The sequence below is a fragment of the Equus przewalskii genome, chromosome 23 (genome assembly GCF_037783145.1).
Source record: "Equus przewalskii isolate Varuska chromosome 23, EquPr2, whole genome shotgun sequence".
In the NCBI taxonomy this organism is placed as follows: Eukaryota; Metazoa; Chordata; class Mammalia; order Perissodactyla; family Equidae; genus Equus; species Equus przewalskii.
Genome location: NC_091853.1, coordinates 4,630,211 through 4,649,411, shown reverse-complemented (window position 1 = coordinate 4,649,411; position 19,201 = coordinate 4,630,211). Strand labels below are relative to the sequence as shown.

The window sequence follows — 19,201 nt, the reverse complement described above, 5'->3', positions numbered from 1 at the left end:
GCCATGCTGTGGCAGGCATCCCACATATAAAGTAGAGGAAGATGGGCATGGATGTTAGCTCAGGGCCAGTCTTCCTCAGCAAAAAGAGGAGGATTGGCAGCAGATGTTAGCTCAGGGCTAATCTTCCTCAAGAAATTTAAAAAAAAAATTATGACTCTCTTCAAGTTCTATAAATTTACATTACAGCTAATTCCTATTTAATGAAAAGGGAGATGTGAAGCCTGTCAGGGCTCACAAACCAGATCTTTTAATGATCCCTCATATATGAACAATTTATGTGATCTTGAGAGCTAATAAGTGTGTTTACTGTGAATTCTCTGATGGCTCATTCAATGAGAGTAATACATAAGTAGTTAAGTTTAATTTTGCAGTTACTCTTTCTGAATCCTATGCATAGGTTCTAGAAGGATCCTTAGACTTACAGAAAGTAAGCTTTGGCTCTGTTCTCTGGTTTCTTTTCCTGCTTCCAATTCCTTCCAGTGTTTCATCATCTTGTTTTAGTTATGAATTAGTCTGATGTTGCTTATCTCCCAGGAATATAAACCTGCAAATAACTTAGTTAATATAATATTGATGCAAATAAGAAAAGCCATTTTAGGGTCAGCTTTGCTGAGACGTCTTTGAAGTATCAGAGGAGTCAAGGAGGGGATTTAGCAGGTACTTTTTAATATCACAGGACGCATTTTTGAAAAATATCAGTATTGGGTAGAACCGTGACTATTTGCTGTTTTAATCATGGTAGTTGCTTCGTTGGCCTTTGATGTTAAGTTCTATTACCCTCATTGCCTATGAAATGAGGGCAGTGATGAGAACACGATTTTCTGTTTTGTTTCACAGCTGTTTTAGGGTTTCCAAGACTGGAGCTATGCTAGTTCCTCTTTTAATATTTGTCCGTTTATCATATCACTGCTGACGTGGTTGTCCTTTAGTTTGGGGAAGACTTTTTTCCTTTTACTTAGAATTTTCCCAAAATTAGACTAATGGGCAGGTGAGATTATCTGCCATGTACCACTCATTATAGGAATGTATTCTATAGGTGTTCACAAAGTTGCCTTTCTTAAAAGATAGTAAATTTCACAAATCTCTTCCAAATTTAATTCATGCCTTAAGTGGAAGGTCATTTTCGTTCTAGCGTCTCTCCTGTATTCTTGAACTGAAACAGAATGGCTTTCTATGGAAGCAATTTGTTTTCTTTGTCCAGACGTATGTTATCTGTCTGATAGACCTGTTATTCAGTGAACAATAATATGCTTTATAATGCACACAGCAATAGAATAATTACATAACCTTTCTCTTCTTTGTTTTCGGTATTTTGCTAATCACCATTCTCCTTAGTGCATTTTTTCCATGTCTTAGATTTAGAGGTCATTCTTTAAGCCAAAATTCTTCCTCCTACTACAGGATTACCTGAGCAGAATTTTTAGCACTTACGATGGGCCATACAAGAACGAAGGGTTTGACTTCGTGGGGCTGAGCAGGCAAGGTTGTAGCTGGGGGTGAATATGCCAGGAATTTGGTGGAGTTTGAAAGACTGTACACCCTCTAAGTGCAAACAAATATTGCGCTTTACAAAGTCTCATTTTCTCAGCATAACCCATCACTTATAAATACTGACTTTTAAAAAATTGTTCATGGTGTTAAATGAAAATTGCTTGTTGGCTCTTTGTGTTGCTTTTGTGTATCTGATACTTATTTCTGCTCCACGTGTGGAGGGGGCTGTGTGTGGTGGGGTGGTTTTCACTGTGGAGCACGGGAGCGAGAGGAGCAGGAATCTGTTAGGAACAATCAGGGAAACTCTGCCAGGAAATGGATGGGGAAAATCTGTAGAGGATTCTTCTGGAATTTTATTTTTAGTATTTCAGTATGTTTTCCTTTTATAGGCATGTATGATATTTTATAGTAATCAAAACTAAAATCAGTGTATCAATAAATTTTCCCAAAAAATGGGCTAAAATGAAAGCTTAAATTTTAACAGCAGCTATGAAGAAGATACTTGTTGTTCTGTCTTTATGCTTCATCATTACTGTTTACCTAAAGAAAATATCTTATACCAGTAAAAATATTTCATATTTTCTGAGGCTTGTTTACTTATAGAGTATTATCTAATTTAAATGTCTTACTATTTGATTATTTAAACTTTTACCTTTATTCTAAAATTATAATGAAAATTCTTGAGAGATGATATATATTAAAAGATACTTGAATATTTGATTGGATTCTCTTTGACAAATATCAAAATATATCCTTTTTTTGGATCTCTTTAAAAATTGTCTCATTTTAATTTCCTTTTATTCTAAGGTTATATTAATAAAATTGCCATGCTGTGGTAGGCGTCCCACATACAAAGTAGAGGAAGATGGGCACAGATGTGCGCTCAGGGCCAGTCTTCCTCAGGAAAAAGAGGATTGGCAGCAGATGTTAGCTCAGAGCTAATCTTCCTCAAAAAAAAAAAAAAAGAATAAATAAATAATAAAATTAATGGCTATTACCTGTTGAAAGTTTACCATATGCCAGACACTGTTCTAAATATTTTCATATGTATTTAATCCTTTAATTCTCACAACAACACTGTAAATTAGGTCCTATTTGTGTGCTTATTTTACAAATGAGAAGATTAAGGCAGGCACAGAGAGGTTAAGTACATGGCATGGTCACACAACTAGTAAGTGGCAGAGGCGAAATTCAAACCCAGAGAGCCTTCCTTCACAACCATTGCTCTTCATTCCTACTCCATCCTGGCTCCCTGAATAGAAATTTTGTCATTTTATGTCAGTCAAGAAATAGTTTCAAATATTTACTGTGTGTTCATAAGTAGGACATAGCATATCAAAAAAGTTTTATATCATGTTAAGGGTTGAGAGTCTAGTGAGTAAAAGTAATAAATAGAAATAAAATATAAAGCTACCCTTATTTTCTAATTTATCAAAATGTTTTTCTTAAAGTTAATGCATGTACAACTGACATTTGATGAAAATCTTGAAAATAAGACTTAAGTAATTAAATAAATGCATGCCTTTAAAACATGCTTAAGTATTGAAATCACCGGTGTGAATACTGCTCAGCACCGTTGTACCATAAGTTACACCTGTCATAATTCTTGGTGACTTCCATAGCCATAGTGGTAACCCATTCAAGACGTTGGCCTCTCAATCTGTCGTCCTCCTTTCTTCCAACATTCTTGCCCTCCACCTGACCTTAGCCACAATTAAACCTTGAAACTAGCCATTATAAATCACTGTAACTTCTCCTCCCGTGTTTCAGTTTCGAGTTTCCTATCTCTTAACTTTCCAGCCCATTTCCTCTAACACACTGATTTCAGTAACCATCCCCTCCCAACAGGAGCTCTAACCCATTGATCTACCTTTTCATTGTCTCTCATCCCTCCAACCCCTAGGTCCTCACTTACTTTCTTATTCAATTTAAATTTTTTTGTCCATCATTATAATCATTCCCTTGCATACACTATCAACTCCCTTATCCCTCTCTTTTTTTGATTGTATTCTCTTGGTAAAATCCCCCACACTCATTAAATTCAACTCTGTACCTAATCTTTGCCTGCACCCCTACAGCTCAACATGGCTGGAGAAGAATACACAGAGATCCTGAATGTTCTCCTTTTGCATTCATGATCTCTAACCTCAAGAGGGCCCTTAGTGCTGCTCAGTAAACATATTATGCTTTTCTAGTCCATTCACTTTCCTGCTTTCTTAAAATATATCTTATACCTTCTCTTCTCTCCTCAGATCCCAAAACCTCTTCCCCATTCTTCCTCTCAGCTGATGATAATCTTGCTGCCTGTTTCACTAGACAATAGAATCAGTCAAAAGAGAACTTCTAGAGGGAACTTTAGAAATGTTCTATCTCTTGTTTAGGATGATGATTGCATGAGTGTATACATTTGACAAAATTCATGGGGCAGTATACTTAAAACCAATGCATGTTATTGTATGTAGATTATCACTCAATAAAAATTTAAAATGGAGAAAAAGCTTCCATAAGTTCCCACCACTATCTACACCCACCTACCTGCCACTGGGCCCATATACTGTCTTGATGCTCAGGAAGAATGTTCCATCCTTTTAGATAAGGCCAATTCCTCTACTTATACTTGATTCCATCACTCCAGCAATTCTCTCTTCTCCTCCCTGTTTCATTGGTCTTTCCCTTTATTGGATCATTCCCTCAGCATGTAAATGTACCATTACTTCTCCCACTTTAGAAACAACATCCCTTGGCCAGGCCCAGTGGCCTAGTGAGTAAGTTCAGCATGCTCTGCTTCAGCAGCCCAGGTTTGGTTCCCAGGTGCAGACCTCCACCACTTGTCTATCAATAGCCATGCTGTGACAGGGTCTCACATACAAAACAGAGAAAAATTGGCACAGATGTTACCTCAGGGCAAATCTTCCTCAACAAAAAACCAAAAACGAAAACCATCCCCTTCCCCCCAAAACCACCTCTCTTGATCCCACTTCCCTCTCCAGTTACTGCTCCATTTGTCTCCTCTTTGCAGCACAGTTCCTCAAAATAGTTGCCTGTTTTCACTTTTTCCAGTTCTTCTGCTCCCATTCTTTCTTGAAACCACAATAATCAGTCTTTTGCCCCTCTCTACTCCTCTGAAACTGCTCTTGTCAAGGACATCAGTGACTCTATATTGATAAATTTAGTGGTCAGTTCTCAGTCTTTACCCTACATGATATATCAACAACATTTGCCACTACTGATAACTCTCTGTCCTTGGCACTTTTCTTCACTGTCTTCCAGGAAAGGACTGTCTCACATTTCTTCTTACCTAGTTGGCCATTACTTCTCAGTATCCTTTGCTCACCTCTCCTCATCTCCTTGAATTTTAATGATACGGTGCCCCTGGGCTTCCTCTCCTTTGCTTATATTCAATGCCTTCATGATCTCATCCAACTGATAAGTTTGAATACCCTATATAACAAACATTTACTCTTTACTCCCAAATTTCTGTTTGCAGTGTGGAGGACTCTTCTGAACTCTAGACTCACAGTTAACCACGTATTTGGCATCTTCACTTGGATATCTAATAGGCAACTCAAACTTAACACATTCAAAACCAAAATCTAGGGGACTTGCCCTACCAGATGAAGACCTATTAAAGTCATGATCATTAAGACAGTATAGTGTAGATGTAAGAATAGACAAAACGTCCAGTGAAACCAAATAGCAAACCAAGAAGCACACCCATACATACATGGAAACCTTGTATAAAACAGAGCTCTCATTGGAGATCGGTGGGGAAGGAGAGACACTATCCAAAAATTGTACAAGGACAATTAAATATCCACATGGGAAAAATGAAAATGGGTATCTACCTCACTTCATAGCCAAAAGTCAATAATTCTGGGTGGACCAAGAACTTAATGTGGAAGGCAAACTTTAAAAACTTTAGAAGGCAATAGGAAAGAGTGTTGTTATGATCTTAGAGTAGAGAATAATTCCTTAAGAAACAGAAAGCACAAATCATAAATGAAAAGTTCCATAATAAGTGCCATTTCACACCCACCAGAATGGAAAAATTAAAAAGTCAACCAGTATCAAATGTTTGCTGTGTATGGTGGGAATTCCTGTGCTCTGATGGTTGAGGGAAAATTGTTACAACCACTGAAGAAAATGGTTTAGCAGTACTTAGCAAAACTGAATGTATATGTGCCCTAAGATTCCAGAAAAACACTTGTACATGTGCCATACCGCGTACAAGAGTGCTTGCAGCAGAATTCTTTGTGATTGTATGTGTGTGCAAGCTTGCGTGTATGTGAGAGAGAGACAAGAAATTAGCTGAATGCCCATCAACAGGAAAATGAATAATATGCTCAATCATACATTGGAATCTATATACTAATAAAAACAAATGAATTACCGCTATACACATTAACATGGAGAGATCTGAAAAACAGTGTTTTGAAAACTAAACAAAATAAGGGAATCTTTAAGTAAACTTTTAGTTACTTCTGGGTGGAGATAGGCATGGGATGGAATGAGGATGGGGTACACAGAGGACTTTGAAGTTATTGTAATATTATTTTAATTCAGTTTAATAGTGGGTGCACGGGTATTTGTTTCATTATTTTTAAAATATTCATATATATTAAATACCTTTCGTGTATGTGTGATATATTTCGAAAATAAAATAGGATTTTTGAAAAATTTTAGCTTAAAGACTATTACAAAGGTCATTAATACTCCCACATCTTTAATGTTTTTAACGTGTTTCTTTTACCCACAATTTTATGAATTACTTGTAATCATTTTTTTCCTGTGAGCTAGTACTAAGCTGATACAACTGTAACTTAAAATCATGCTGTCAAACTAGTTCACTTTAAATCAAGTTGTTAGGCTCTCTCTTGTCTTCATAACATACAAGTCTTTCACAATAATGAACTGGATTCATGTTTTATGGGATTCCCATATCTACTGATAAAAAGAGATGTAGTTGTTATTGCCAGGCTGGCCCCATGGCCTAGTAGAGTTTGCACGCTCTGCTTTGGTGGCCCAGGGTTTCGCTGCTTCGGATCCTGGGCGCTGACGTGGCACTGCTCATCAGGCCACGCTGAGGTGGCGTCCCACATGCCACAGCTGGAATGACCTGCAACTAAGATATACAACTATGTACCAGGGGGGATTTGGGGAGATAAAGCAGGAAAAAAAAAAAAAGATTGGCAACAGTTGTTAGCTCAGGTGCCAATTTTTAAAGAAAAAAAAAAGGAAAAAAATTGTTACTGCCCTCAGCATAGAGTACTGTGGACTTCATGTTGGGCCACAGAAAAAGCCTTAAGAGTGAACTGAAAGTTTTCAGTGCTCCAACTTTTCATACATTCATGCTATTTTCAGGAAAAGTCAGCGCCATCAATGTATACATGTATTTCATAAGCAAATAATTCAAGTGTTTCATATAGCTGATGTTTTTCTTACTAAAATTTTACGACTAACTTTAATCTCTGTGTGAATGTGTATCTAATAGGAAATTGCCCGGCATTTACGCCCTGAAACACTCAGAGCGATCTTTGGTAAAACCAAGATCCAGAATGCTGTTCACTGTACTGATCTGCCGGAGGATGGCCTCTTAGAGGTAAGATAAAGGGTAAACATCCGATTTTTATTTCAAGCTCATAAATAACCTCAGCAGTTCTGGTGTGTAAGAAACCATTTAATATTCTTGGATTATGCTGTTACTTGGCCGTCTAATGACTTCAGACTGCAACTTTAAAAGACCAAATTGTAGGATGCTGGATATAACTGGATCGTCTTCAAAGAATTAAAAGAGATGTTTCTGATTGGCATATGTTATGGTTTAAAAATAGTTTAAAAAGTAAAAAACTACAGCATCAACTAAATAATGTGAAATTTGTTTAAATATTTGTTTTAAAATCAGGTAAAAATACCATTAACCTCAGTTGTTATTCATGAAAATGTATCAATGAAAATTAAGTGGAACACGCAATGTGATAGCAGTAAAAGTAATAGCTACCACTTATTGACTCTTTTTATATACTAAATTCTACTACGATAAATGCTTTGTATAAATTATTTCTTTTAATTTTCACAGAAACTCTAACAGGTTGGTATTATTATGACTGTTTTTTTAGGAAAATGAAATTGAGACTCAGAGATGTTAAGTAACATCCTCAAATCAAACAGCTACTATAGGACAGAATCGTAATTTGACCTCTCATATGTGTGATTAACATAAAATAAGAAACAATGAAAGAATTATAAGAAAATATAAGTGAAAATTTGTTTGATTTAGGGTTAAGAAAGTCATTTCTAGGCCAAGCAAAGAAACTTTAAAGAAAAGATTGATATTTTTTCCTTGTAGTTTAAAAATTTTTTATGTATCAAAAGGAACTAGTGAAATTAAAAGACAGATAATAAATTTAAGGGATTATAGTATAAATGACATGGAAATGATTGATATCCATAATACATATTTATTTTAGAGAGTATTATGTTTTACGTCAAATCACAGTCTTTTTTTTTTAATTTCTACCTTTGAAGTCATACATAGAAAAGCCTCCCCCAAACATTTTATTTTCTTACATTGAAATGTTCAATCCACCTGGAATTTACTTGACTTATGGCATGAGGTATGGATCTAGTTGGCTGTCACAGCATTGTTTATTAAATCCTTGCATTCTTTCATTGTTATTGCTTATTTATTGAGTACTTATATACACCTCTGCCTGTTTCTGAACTTTCAATTTTATTCCATTGGCCTGTGCTGGCAAAATACTATTTTTATTATTGTAGTTTAGTTAACTTTAAGAAAGTTTCTTCTCTTAAATTGATTCCTCCACACGAACTTTACATGAGTTTACCAAGTTGTTTACCCCACCCCCACAGGATGCAATGGGACTTTGACTAACGTTACAATATGTTCATAAGCAAATGTGGGAGTGATGTATCTATCACAGCGAGTCTCTCCACTGCATTGGTCTATGCCTCTCCTTTTGTGTAAGCAGTGGAGTCTTTTTTAATATGAATCGTGGACATAGCCTGTGAAATTTATTCTCATCAGTTTTTGTTGCTAAAGAGAATGACTCCATTAGCTCCATAAAAATTTTTTTGCTATAATCCAACATGTTAATCTGCTAAAATCTTATCTAAACTGTGTACTTAGGTATGAAATTTTGACATTCTTGTGAAATATAAAAACATAACAAACTTCATTTTTCAGTTACTCAAAGGATTAAATATTTATTTTAAATTTTCACCTATTTTATAAATATTCCCTTCACCTTCTGATGGCTGAGGACCCATAGACTAGGTTTGAATACAGGCTGTTGTTCAGTGAAACTGAAATATTACTAATCATGAAACTTATGCCCATTACAAAACATTATCCAAAATATGCCTGTGATTTTGCTCATACAATATGAAACAGACTGTTACTGCCTGCAGTTTACAAAGCCATTTTCTAAATGATTAAAATCTTTCTAACCTAATTGCACAGATGATTTAATTGCAAATTAATGACTGTGTGGTTTAGAGGATTAATCAAAAACTGGAAGTTGGAGCTCCTGCAGCCTCTGCTCATGTGGCCAGTGACTCATACTTGATGTGACCTTGGATAAGTCATTTTTTCTTTCCATGCCTCGCTTCTCTTCTCAATAAAATGGAATAAAGAATGCTGATATAACCAAGGGATGTTCTCTTAGTTAGGGATTAACTATTTGCAGAGTACTACTTGGCTTAAAGTTACATGACTTTATAGAAGATAATCATCATAGTAATTGTTTTGTAGAATGATAAAAATATGAATCTTTCCCGTTTTTCTTTTCCAAATGTTCTTTAACTTGGTTATATCACTTGTGGTTACAAAATAAAAATTTAAGAAGTATATAAAGTATTTCATTGTATGTATAAATAGTTGATCAAAACAAATCTGAATTTCTATATATAATTATTTCTGCATTGATTCTTGTTCTGGTACACTCTGGAAAAAAAAATGAGTTAATCAAGCATCTACCAGGAATCAGCATAGCTGTAGGGTGAGTAAGACGAGTGGACAGGCCTAGATTTCTTGGCTGTGGTTAGCACAGGCTCTGCACACACTGACACTCATCATTTATCTTTTGTTTTAGTTTCTATCTGGAAAGGAGAGTTGTGATTTTTACTAGTACATTGTCAAAGAGGGAACAACGTGTACAAAGACAAGAGCAAACAGCTTTCTCTAAGAGATCTAAAAATAGTTTAGTAAGGCTGGGGTTTTGACCTTGAGGTGGAAAAATGACAAGAGATATGGCTGGAAAAGTCAGCAAGGTCTTGTAAAGTCATGTTAAGACATCTGAACTTTATCCAGAGGGCAATGGGAATCCAAATAAATGTTTTATGCAGGGGCGTAGCACAGTAGTATCTGTGTTGTAGGGATCACGCTGGCTGCAGTCTGCAGAACAGATCAAAGGAGGGTGGGATGGGGTCAATCTGAGGGAGAGAGACCAGGTAGAACGCTGCTAAGGTAATTCAGAAGAAGATTCTGGTAGTCTGAATGGGTATAGCAGTAGGGATAGCCAGAAGCCGTGAGCTTCAGAAGACATTTAGGAGGGTAGGACTGACAGCCTCAGAGAGTGATTGGAAGTGAAGGGTAGCCCGTGGCAATGAGACAAGATTAACTGCCATCCCCACATACAGATGGAGGTACAGAGACTGCCATCCTTATCTGTGATACCAAACTTTCTGAAAACCAAAGTTTTTTCATAAATTTGATGGCAAAGCCTAACCTGATCTTACATATGACTATGTATAATTTTTGTATAGCCCGCTTAGTGTGACTATTCACACTGCTGCAGAAATATTAATGTATTAGATTATGGGAAACTTCCCAGACTCCTTGCGTAATATATAGTATGTATGTGTGTGTGTATATATATATATGTATATACATTCAGTGACTTCTATATAATATGTAGTATGTATACAATGTTACTATTCTAACTTTCAAAACATCTGTCACCAGGGGTTTTGAATAAAAGATAATGGAGAAGGTTTGAAACAGCCATGGAGAAAGAGCTGATTACAGAATATGGATTTATACATATTTAGGATTCAGTTGATTTGGGAGATTTATATCTATTATGATTTTATTGTTTTTCTGATGAACAGTTGGATTGATCCAGGGGCGAGATTTTTACAGGTAGGTACACTGAGGAAAGATCATTGAGGATGTTAGCAAGAGTGGTTGAAGTTATAAATAAGGAAAGATGTGATGGCAGGAGGTGCTAGAGTCAAGGGAGAAAGTAGAAAGGGACTGAATGCCTTTCTGAGGCTTTCAGACAGAGGTCCTGGAATAAGAGAGGGAGAGAGGTGTGGTCAGAGTAGACTCGTTTAAATTGAAAGTTTCAGAGGTGGAGCTTTTCATGGTGGTGCTAAGGTTCAGGGTGTGGCCTTAGAAGAGGTAGCCAGTGTGGAGTGGAGGTCAGTTTCGGTCACCACAGTTGTGGAGGCTTTAGTATTTAGTGGAATTAAAGTCACCTAGGATCAAGACCAGGGGGCAGAATGGAGAGGAAGATGGTGACCCAAAGTCTCAAATTTTCAGCACAGGAGAGACGTGAATTTGAGAAGTGACAGCAAGAAGGACAAGAAGAGAGGATCTGGCTAGCTGGCATAGCCTCAGAGTCCAGGACTCATGCTTGGGGGCAGGGAGAAGGCTACTTCTACCATCATGGGCACAGATGCTTCATCTGAAGGCCCCAAGGAAGTGATGCCCTCCAAGAGTCCAGGTTTCATTTAAGGCTAGGAGGCTTAGTGAACAAGTTCAAGTTTCAAGGGAGTTTACTTTGATACTGAACTACCAGAGGGAGCAAGAACAGTGAGACATCGGAGGAGGGAAGAGGAATTCCAGAGTCATGTACGAGTAACAGGATGAGGGAACATAGTTGACTAGAATGGTCTCCATCTTGGTGGATGGGGGTGTTGCAAGTTAATAATTGTTTTTCTGGTCACTAGTAATAGACACTCTCAAAATAATGTCTTTAAAAACCAGGACTTTTATTTTTCTGCCCCATAATTGGAGGTCTGAAGATAGGCAGCCTAGGCCTGGTATGGCAGCTTCCCAATGTTGTCACAAACCCAGCCTCCACCTTCTTGTTCTTCTCAGTCATCTTAGCATGTGCTTTTTCCGTGTGCTCCCGGGACGTTTGTTGGAACTGTAGTTATCACTCCTGCGTTCCAGTCACGAAGAAGGGGAAGAGCAGGGGCGAAAGTGAAGAGTGCCAGCTCAGTCAGCACCCCCCTCCCCGCTCACTTTAAAGACCTTTTTCAGAAGCCGGAAGCCCCACCCAACAACTTCTGCTTATGATTTATTTGCTGGAATTTAGTCACATGTCCACCTCCTCTTCAAAGGGAGCTGGTAAATGTAGTTCTGTTAGTTGAGAACATTGCAACCTCCAACAAAATCAAGTTTGTACTAGAAGGAAGAAAGGGAGAATGAGCACTGGGGAGATGAAGAGGAGTATCTTCCAGAAGCGGTCACAGCAAGGATAACGGGTATTTAGCTAGGGACCAGGTTTCCAGTAGAATTGGCCGCTGCTCTTCCCCAGTATGGTGGTTCTCCACCGTCCTCCCGTGATCAGCAGCATCTGCATCACTTGAGAACTTGGTGGAAATGAGATTCTCTGGCCCCTCCCTAGACCTACTGATTCAGAAACTCCGGGGGTCAGACCCAGGAATCCAGACCTCCAGGTGATTCCAGTGCCCCTAAGGGTTGAGAACCACTGCCCTGATGCAATGGTTCCCAGCCAATAGAATGCATCACCTATGGAGTTTTTAAAATTGCGTAAGCCTGGAGCTCTCTCATAGAAGATTCTGGTTAAGTAGGTCTGGGATGAGCTTCCTATATGTGGGTTTTTGTGTTGCAGGTGATTCTGATATAGCTAATAATTAAATTAACATTTGGAAACCACTGCCCTTTGAACTTTTTGGAAAAAGTTGGCCATGGTTCTGCTTTTGAGGAAAACCTAGCCCCTGTCAGCAGGCCAGCAAAGGGATTATTTTGCTGTCAGGACTCACTTAGAATTGGAAACAACGGCAGCCTCTGAAATTTGAAGGGATCTATAGCTTCTCTCAATGGACTCAGCTGCTGCCAGGGGTTGTAACACTTTCAAGGAAGTCCTGGTCTCTGAATGGGGGGAGGCTTTGGCCTCTCCGGAAGGAGCCAGCCATCACCTTGTTGATTACCTGGATTTCTTGGCGGAAGTCTCAGTTTTTAGGCTGCCATATGCCTTCCCAGGGAGGGACTAGAGGCCTAGAGTGTGTGTGTGTGTGTGTGTCCACACGCGTGCTCACATGCACACATCGATGCATTCTGCTGCTAACGAGGGTAGAGGCCCTGGGTCTCTCACAGCTGAAAACAATTCTTCTCAAGTCCTTCAAATCTGCACTCACCATTTAATAGGGACATGTGACTCACAGGGGTGCAAGAGAGCGAGCCATGTATTTCTCTCCGGATGGGTGTGTAAGTGCCTTGAGGGCCTGGACCTCGCACAGACTTTTATATCTCTACTCCTGTCTAGCAGGGGCAACGTATCGTGAATGAGGAGAGTGCACCTCCGTCCCCCTTCTCTTTTCATATGGCTGAAATGTCACACCCTGATGAGGGTGAGCCCCACTTTCAAGTGCCACATCCCACTACTCCCTCCTCTTACCAGTTGTCAGAAAAGTGAGCTGCTGCTAGCTTCTTTCATTGCTGACTGTGAAAGCAGATAAAACCTGAAATACGTGCATGTGGAAAGCTCATGGTTTACGTAGATTTTCTTCCGCTCAAACATAATCTTTCAAAAGTCTCTACATTAACCTTAAAAACATCCTTAAAATGTAAGAAGCATTAGGCTATCAAATTGTGATTCTTTATGGTCCAGTTATTATTTCAGAACTAGTTATTGTCTCAGATAAAGGAATCTTGGACTAAGAAGCAATTTTGTGCTCCCTCCTGTATGCTGTCACGTGTGGAGCTCGTGTTCCTTGCTAGATTACGTCAATTACTTCTACCCCAGTGAGTCCTCACACTATCTCAGTAATAAATGGATCTCTAATATTTCCCTCATTTAGTATGGTAGGAGTTTAACCTTTATTAAAGGCAACAGTGGATCTCCATAAAATGCTAGAATAATTTTTCCCAAAGAATCATAATCCTGTTTACTTCATGGAAATTTCTATAGACATTAGTACTGTAATGTCCATGTACTCCTTATAGTGACTGAAATCACATTCCATAAAAGAAGTTTACAGGTCCATAAGGCCTTCAGTTTCTCAAGTCCAGCCCCAGCTCCAGCCCTCTTTAGACTGGTTCTCTTCTCAATCTGAAAAATAACAAGCCTAATGACTTAAGGACTATATTTAATATGATGTATTTTACTTTGTATAGGCATTTATAAACTCATTCATTGTAGATGTTAGGAAATAAATCTAAATTAATTTCTTTGGGAAAGATTGGTTAATTAATAACTATGGCAAATCCATGTGAAATAAATAGATGCAGAATCATTGGACTAAAAATGACCTTAAAGCGACATTTAAGAATCTCTAAGCATTTTGTCTCAGCGCTTTTTCAGTCACAGTGGTCCTTGGGTTTCAGCAGCAGCAGAATCCCATGGGGGCTTTTTAAACACACAGATTGCTGGGCCCCACTCCAAAGTTTCTGATTCAGTGGATCTGATTTGCATTTCTACCAAGTTCCCAGTTAGCTCTCATGCCGCTGGTCCAGAGCACCACGCTTTGAGAACCACTGCCCTAGGCCAAAAGCCACTGCACACTCTTAGACTATTAGGTTGAGTTGTTCTCTTGGCTAATTGTTCTCAAATTTGGGATTTTGTAGATCAGGGACATTTCTGAAAACAAACCAAGCATTGAACAACAGTAACAAACCCACATTGGGGATTGACAATCAACTTTTTAAAATTTACCAAATGAGGACATTAAAAAAAGTTATTTAATCATAGAATGATGGGCTGTCTCTTCAACTGGATAAATTCCGCTTTTCCCAAAGCTCACTTTATTGCTGTAGCATGCCAAGGGCATGATGGCAGAAGCACTCTCTTGCAGATAGAAGAAAACAGGGTCGCATTTTCTGTAGATAATTTTGAAACGATAATAGAATCCACTAAAAGCTTGTCTGCTTTTTATTTTCACCATGCACAGGCAGTTCCAAACAATGTCAGTGGGAATATACTGCTCCCTCCCCAGGGTGGACCACTCCTGCCAGCCCTTGGTTTACCACTGTTTAATTGCCTTGATTTTCCGCATTTTGCCAGAGAGCAGTGAAATGTCATTCTGGACCAGCATCACCAGTGGAACCGTAGACAGGAGCCACTGCACTAAGTTCTGTGTGACTATGGAGTCTTTGGATTCTTAACTGTATTGAAACCTGCTATGGAAAACATATATCATGTTTCTTAAGTCAAAGAGGAATATAAATTTTTTGAGATTTCTTTAGTCCTGAGAGTGGTAATTTTATCCATATTAAAGAAAACTGTACAAATTTTTAAAAAACATTCAAAAAACAAAGAACAAAAATCCTTTCTAATTGTTTGGAGTGGTAGAGTCATCTTCTAACCTTAGACCACCTAGGCACAGATATGATATCATAGGTATGAATGCAAACAAAACCTCTTTGTTTAATTATGACAAATTGACAAAAAGGTAGAATATTCTAATGCAAAGTAGAAAGCCAGAGATTTTTTTATAACATTGAGTCCTTCAACATAATATAAATAATTAAAAATTAATTTTCTCTTCTCAATCTATGACTAATTTTTAAGTTGACTGAAACGTGCATATATTTTATTTCAATTTCATTCATTCATTGATGAGAATGTGCAGTCATCTCGCTGGGTGTTGTTTTGAGGACACAAGCATTATAGAACCCCAGCCTTTAGGGAATTGAAAGTTTAGCTGGGAAAACAAGATAAATACACATATAAAGTTAAATAGTAATATAAAATTAAACACCAGCACAAGAGAATGTTGCCATACAGTGAGTGAGTGATGAAGTGTCAGAAACAGACACTAAGTATCATGAGAGGTTAATGGCGAGCAGTGTGACTGTGGCTGAAGGGATCAGGGAGATTTCATCAACGAAATGGCACTTGAAAAGGGCCTGGAAGAACAAGGTAGATTTTTATATGTGGAAAGGAAGAGGAGATGGCAGGCTAGTTTTGGGAGAACACTGAGTTACCCAAATCTAGTTACAGTGGAGGGTTATGCATATGGTAGCATACGGTAGATAAATTTGGAAATGTAAATTTGAGCTAGATTATAGAGGCTTCTTTCTGATGACAATAATGAACGTTAGGATAATGGAGATTAAAATGGTACCTGCTCAGTTTACTGAGCACTATATACCAGGCACTATGCTAAATGGCTTACCTGCATTACCTACAAACCCTACTGGGTAGCTCCTATTATTCCCTTGTTACACGTAAGGAGAGTGAGGCTCCCAGAGGTGAAATGACTTGGCCAGCATCACACCACAAATAAGTGGCGTGGGACTGAAATTTAAACCTACGTCTGCCTTAAGTCCAAAACCCTACTTCTACCCAGCAAACCAGATCAGGGATTGCAAAAGGTTTCAAGTACCAACTCTTGATTTATTGATAGGATTCCAAAACTACTAGTCAACTAAACAGAAAAAAATAAGGCATGGTAGAATACTGATGTCTGCTGTAAATGAGGGATGGGAGTTTGTTGGTATGTATGACACAGTGGCTACTTGGGCTCTAGAGAACTGGAAGCCATTGAAGGATTTTGAATAGGGCAATGATCTGATAGAGTTTCCAAAACTTTAACCAGGAGCAGAGTTTGAGTGAATAGATAATAGGAATAATGGACTCACATGCTCTAATCATCCAGTGAAAAGTCTTAAGGACCTAGGGACCTAAAACGCTTAGAAATATTCTTCTACTTTAAGTAATCCATTTTACTGTAAAAGGCACAATTTTTTGAATAATCTCCATCTTGTCCACTAAACTCTGTGCTCAGTGAGAACAGTGACCTTGCATTTTTTGTTCATTGCTTAATTCCCCAGTGCCTAGGCACTCAATACGTTTTTTTTCTCAAGGAAATCTAGTAATATTAAAGATAGTGATGGGGCCGGCCCCTGGCTGAGTGGTTAAGTTCGCGCGCTCCGCTTCCGCGGCCCAGGGTTTCGCCGGTTTGGATCCTGGGCGCAGACATGGCGCCGCTCGTCAGGCCGTGTCAAGGCAGTGTCCCACATGCCACAACTAGAAGGACCCACAACTGAAAATACACAACTATGTACTGGGAGGCTTTGGGGAGAAAAAAAGGGAAAATAAAATCTTTAAAAAAAAAAGATAGTGATAGTAATAATAATAATAGGCACTTACTTTGTGCCAGGCACTGGGATAAGTGTTTTCAGTTCAGCAAGTACATCTGGAACCAGACCACCTGGGTTTGAATTCTAGCTCTGCCACTTACTAGCTGTTTAAGCAAGTTGCTTAAACTCTTGTGCCTCAATTCCCTCATCCTCAAGGTGGGGATAATAACGGCACTTATCTTAGAGGATAGTTGCAAGAAATGAATTAGTTGATATATGTAAATCAATAAAAATAGGAATTGTTCAGTAAATGTTACTGGTTATTATTATATTTATCATTATTATCATAATCTTTACTATTACTTCATTTGACCATTGGAAAAATCAATTTATCAAAGTCAGTGGAAGGCTGTGACTTCCATGGCCAGGATATGTCAGGCCTGTTAGGCTCTTTTACAAACAGTATCCAGTTAAATTAAACTCTGAGTATAATTTCACTGTCAGAAACTACTTAATTCTATTTTCACCAAGTACAGAGCACATACAGACCTGGTTCCCGATAATATGTTTTTAAATATAAATAAAAGAAACCTTTCTTCTTTTAGTTTAGCCCTTTACTAATGAACATCAGGTTATATTCCCTTGCAGGAGATCCAAACGTCAGTCCCCAGGGGCTAGCCTCAGGGCCATCCCAGCTAAGCTGGGTCCCCTTGTTTTTTCATTTTCCAACCTCTTGTCTTGTTGTATAAACTCGATTGTCTATCACCTGGCAGTGAAATGAAACTCACAGATGATTCCTTTTGTACCTGAGGCTTGAGAGGCAAAAGCTGGATGAGCTAATAGGAAGGGAATGAGAATACATGTTTTATTTAGACAAGCAAAACTTCCCTTTGGCTACTGTTTACGAAAAACAAAATCAAAACTGTCTTCCATCCCCACTGTGTAATGCTTGCCTCTATTTTGTAACCCTTCACCATGATGATCTTCAATAATGCTGACATATTAAGTTAAATGAGTATGGTCAATTCTGTATCCTTTTCCTTAACGGAGAAATGAAGGGGTTAGGAAGGGTACTTGAAATTCAGAGAGATGCCAGCAACCGTTAGTCCATTAATTGGAACCTGTTCACCAAGTGACATTTTACTTTTTTGGTAATAATTATCTAAGTGAACTGATTTGCTCTTTTGCCCTTAAATTTGTTTTTCTTAGCCATCTTATAGAGCACAGAAATATTCGTTGTGGGTTTAAAATAAATATTTTGTAATTGAATGAATGTGATTAAGAATCAGGAAGGGACCTAAAGTCACAAACTAGAAAAAAGTTAAAAGACTGAGTTATCCCTGGACTATATAATCTAGATTTGATAAGACTGTAGTATAGCCAAATACAATCCTCTAGCAACAGACAGAAATGTGTTAGCTAAAATAGTAACCTGAGTTAAATATTATTTAAAACTAATAAATAAATATGCTCGCTAGTGCTTTTATTTCCAATAATCTTAGAGTTGAAAGAACTTTTAGAATAGCTTTCGTGTAGTGTCTACCATGCACACAGGCATCCAGTAAAAGAAAAAAGGTACAAGACCAGCACACGTAGCGGTACATGACTTTGACCCTGATATCAAGTATGGGAGACAAAGTGCCCTTTTTAACCTGAGCTGTCTGTGTCTCTTCACCTAGCGCATCAGATATTGCATTCACATCACTACCTGCCAAGGCCGTCCGGTCCCTTCATTTCCCTGATTCTGAAAGAGGAGTGAGCAGGAAGGTGGAACTGTCCACTTGTCCTTTGCTCTCTGCAGTTTGACTCTGAACTCTTGTCTTTAGTATGCACACTGCTTCATTTTTTAGCCAGTGACTAAGCATGATCTGAGTTAATAAGTAACTCTCAGGTGACTAATTAAAAGTCCTTAGAGAGGACATGGAAAGGAGCCTAAAACGTTGCTGACCGAGTCAAATTCATCCTCTTTTTCATTCATAAACTCTTATTGCTGCTCCCACTTGGTTCAGAGTAAAGGTTCTAAACCAGCTACTGTTCTTTGTCCGTTAGACAGTTATGGCCATTTGTGATTTAACAAGAGAGGAAAGAGGAATAGACTAATGGAAGGAAAATGATAGGCCCGGTGTTTTCAAGAACAAATGTACTGAGCAGGTTTTGCAGGTTAAGTAAAGCTTTCATAGCAATTTGAAAGGACTTTAGTCTTCAAATATCAAATACCTGTCCTATCACATAGACACTAATTTTGTGTAAGCAATTTTCTGGGAGATAGTTGTGATAGCAATAGCTATTTCCTGTTCTCCTTTTACCCCAATATTCCTTCAGCCATGAAGGTAGCAACTAGAAAATATCTTAGAAGCATCTTATCCACAGCAAAGTCACGCCTTCTTTTCTTGATGCAAGTATAGATGAAATCCA

The 19,201-nt window shown here is 38.2% G+C and overlaps 1 protein-coding gene across 4 annotated transcripts in view; it reads left to right on the top strand.

Moving 5' to 3' along the window:
• The window catches only part of NME7 (NME/NM23 family member 7), a 239,146-nt gene that overhangs the window by 173,652 nt on the left and 46,293 nt on the right, over positions 1-19,201 (top strand). For 3 of the 4 annotated variants that reach the window (XM_070591547.1, XM_008534792.2, XM_070591548.1), the window contains exon 11: positions 6,983-7,090. In XM_070591547.1, coding sequence (XP_070447648.1) covers positions 6,983-7,090 — 108 coding nt within the window. Of the gene's footprint in view, positions 1-6,982; positions 7,100-19,201 lie in introns of those variants that run through there. The other variant, XM_008534793.2, reaches the window with a different exon arrangement.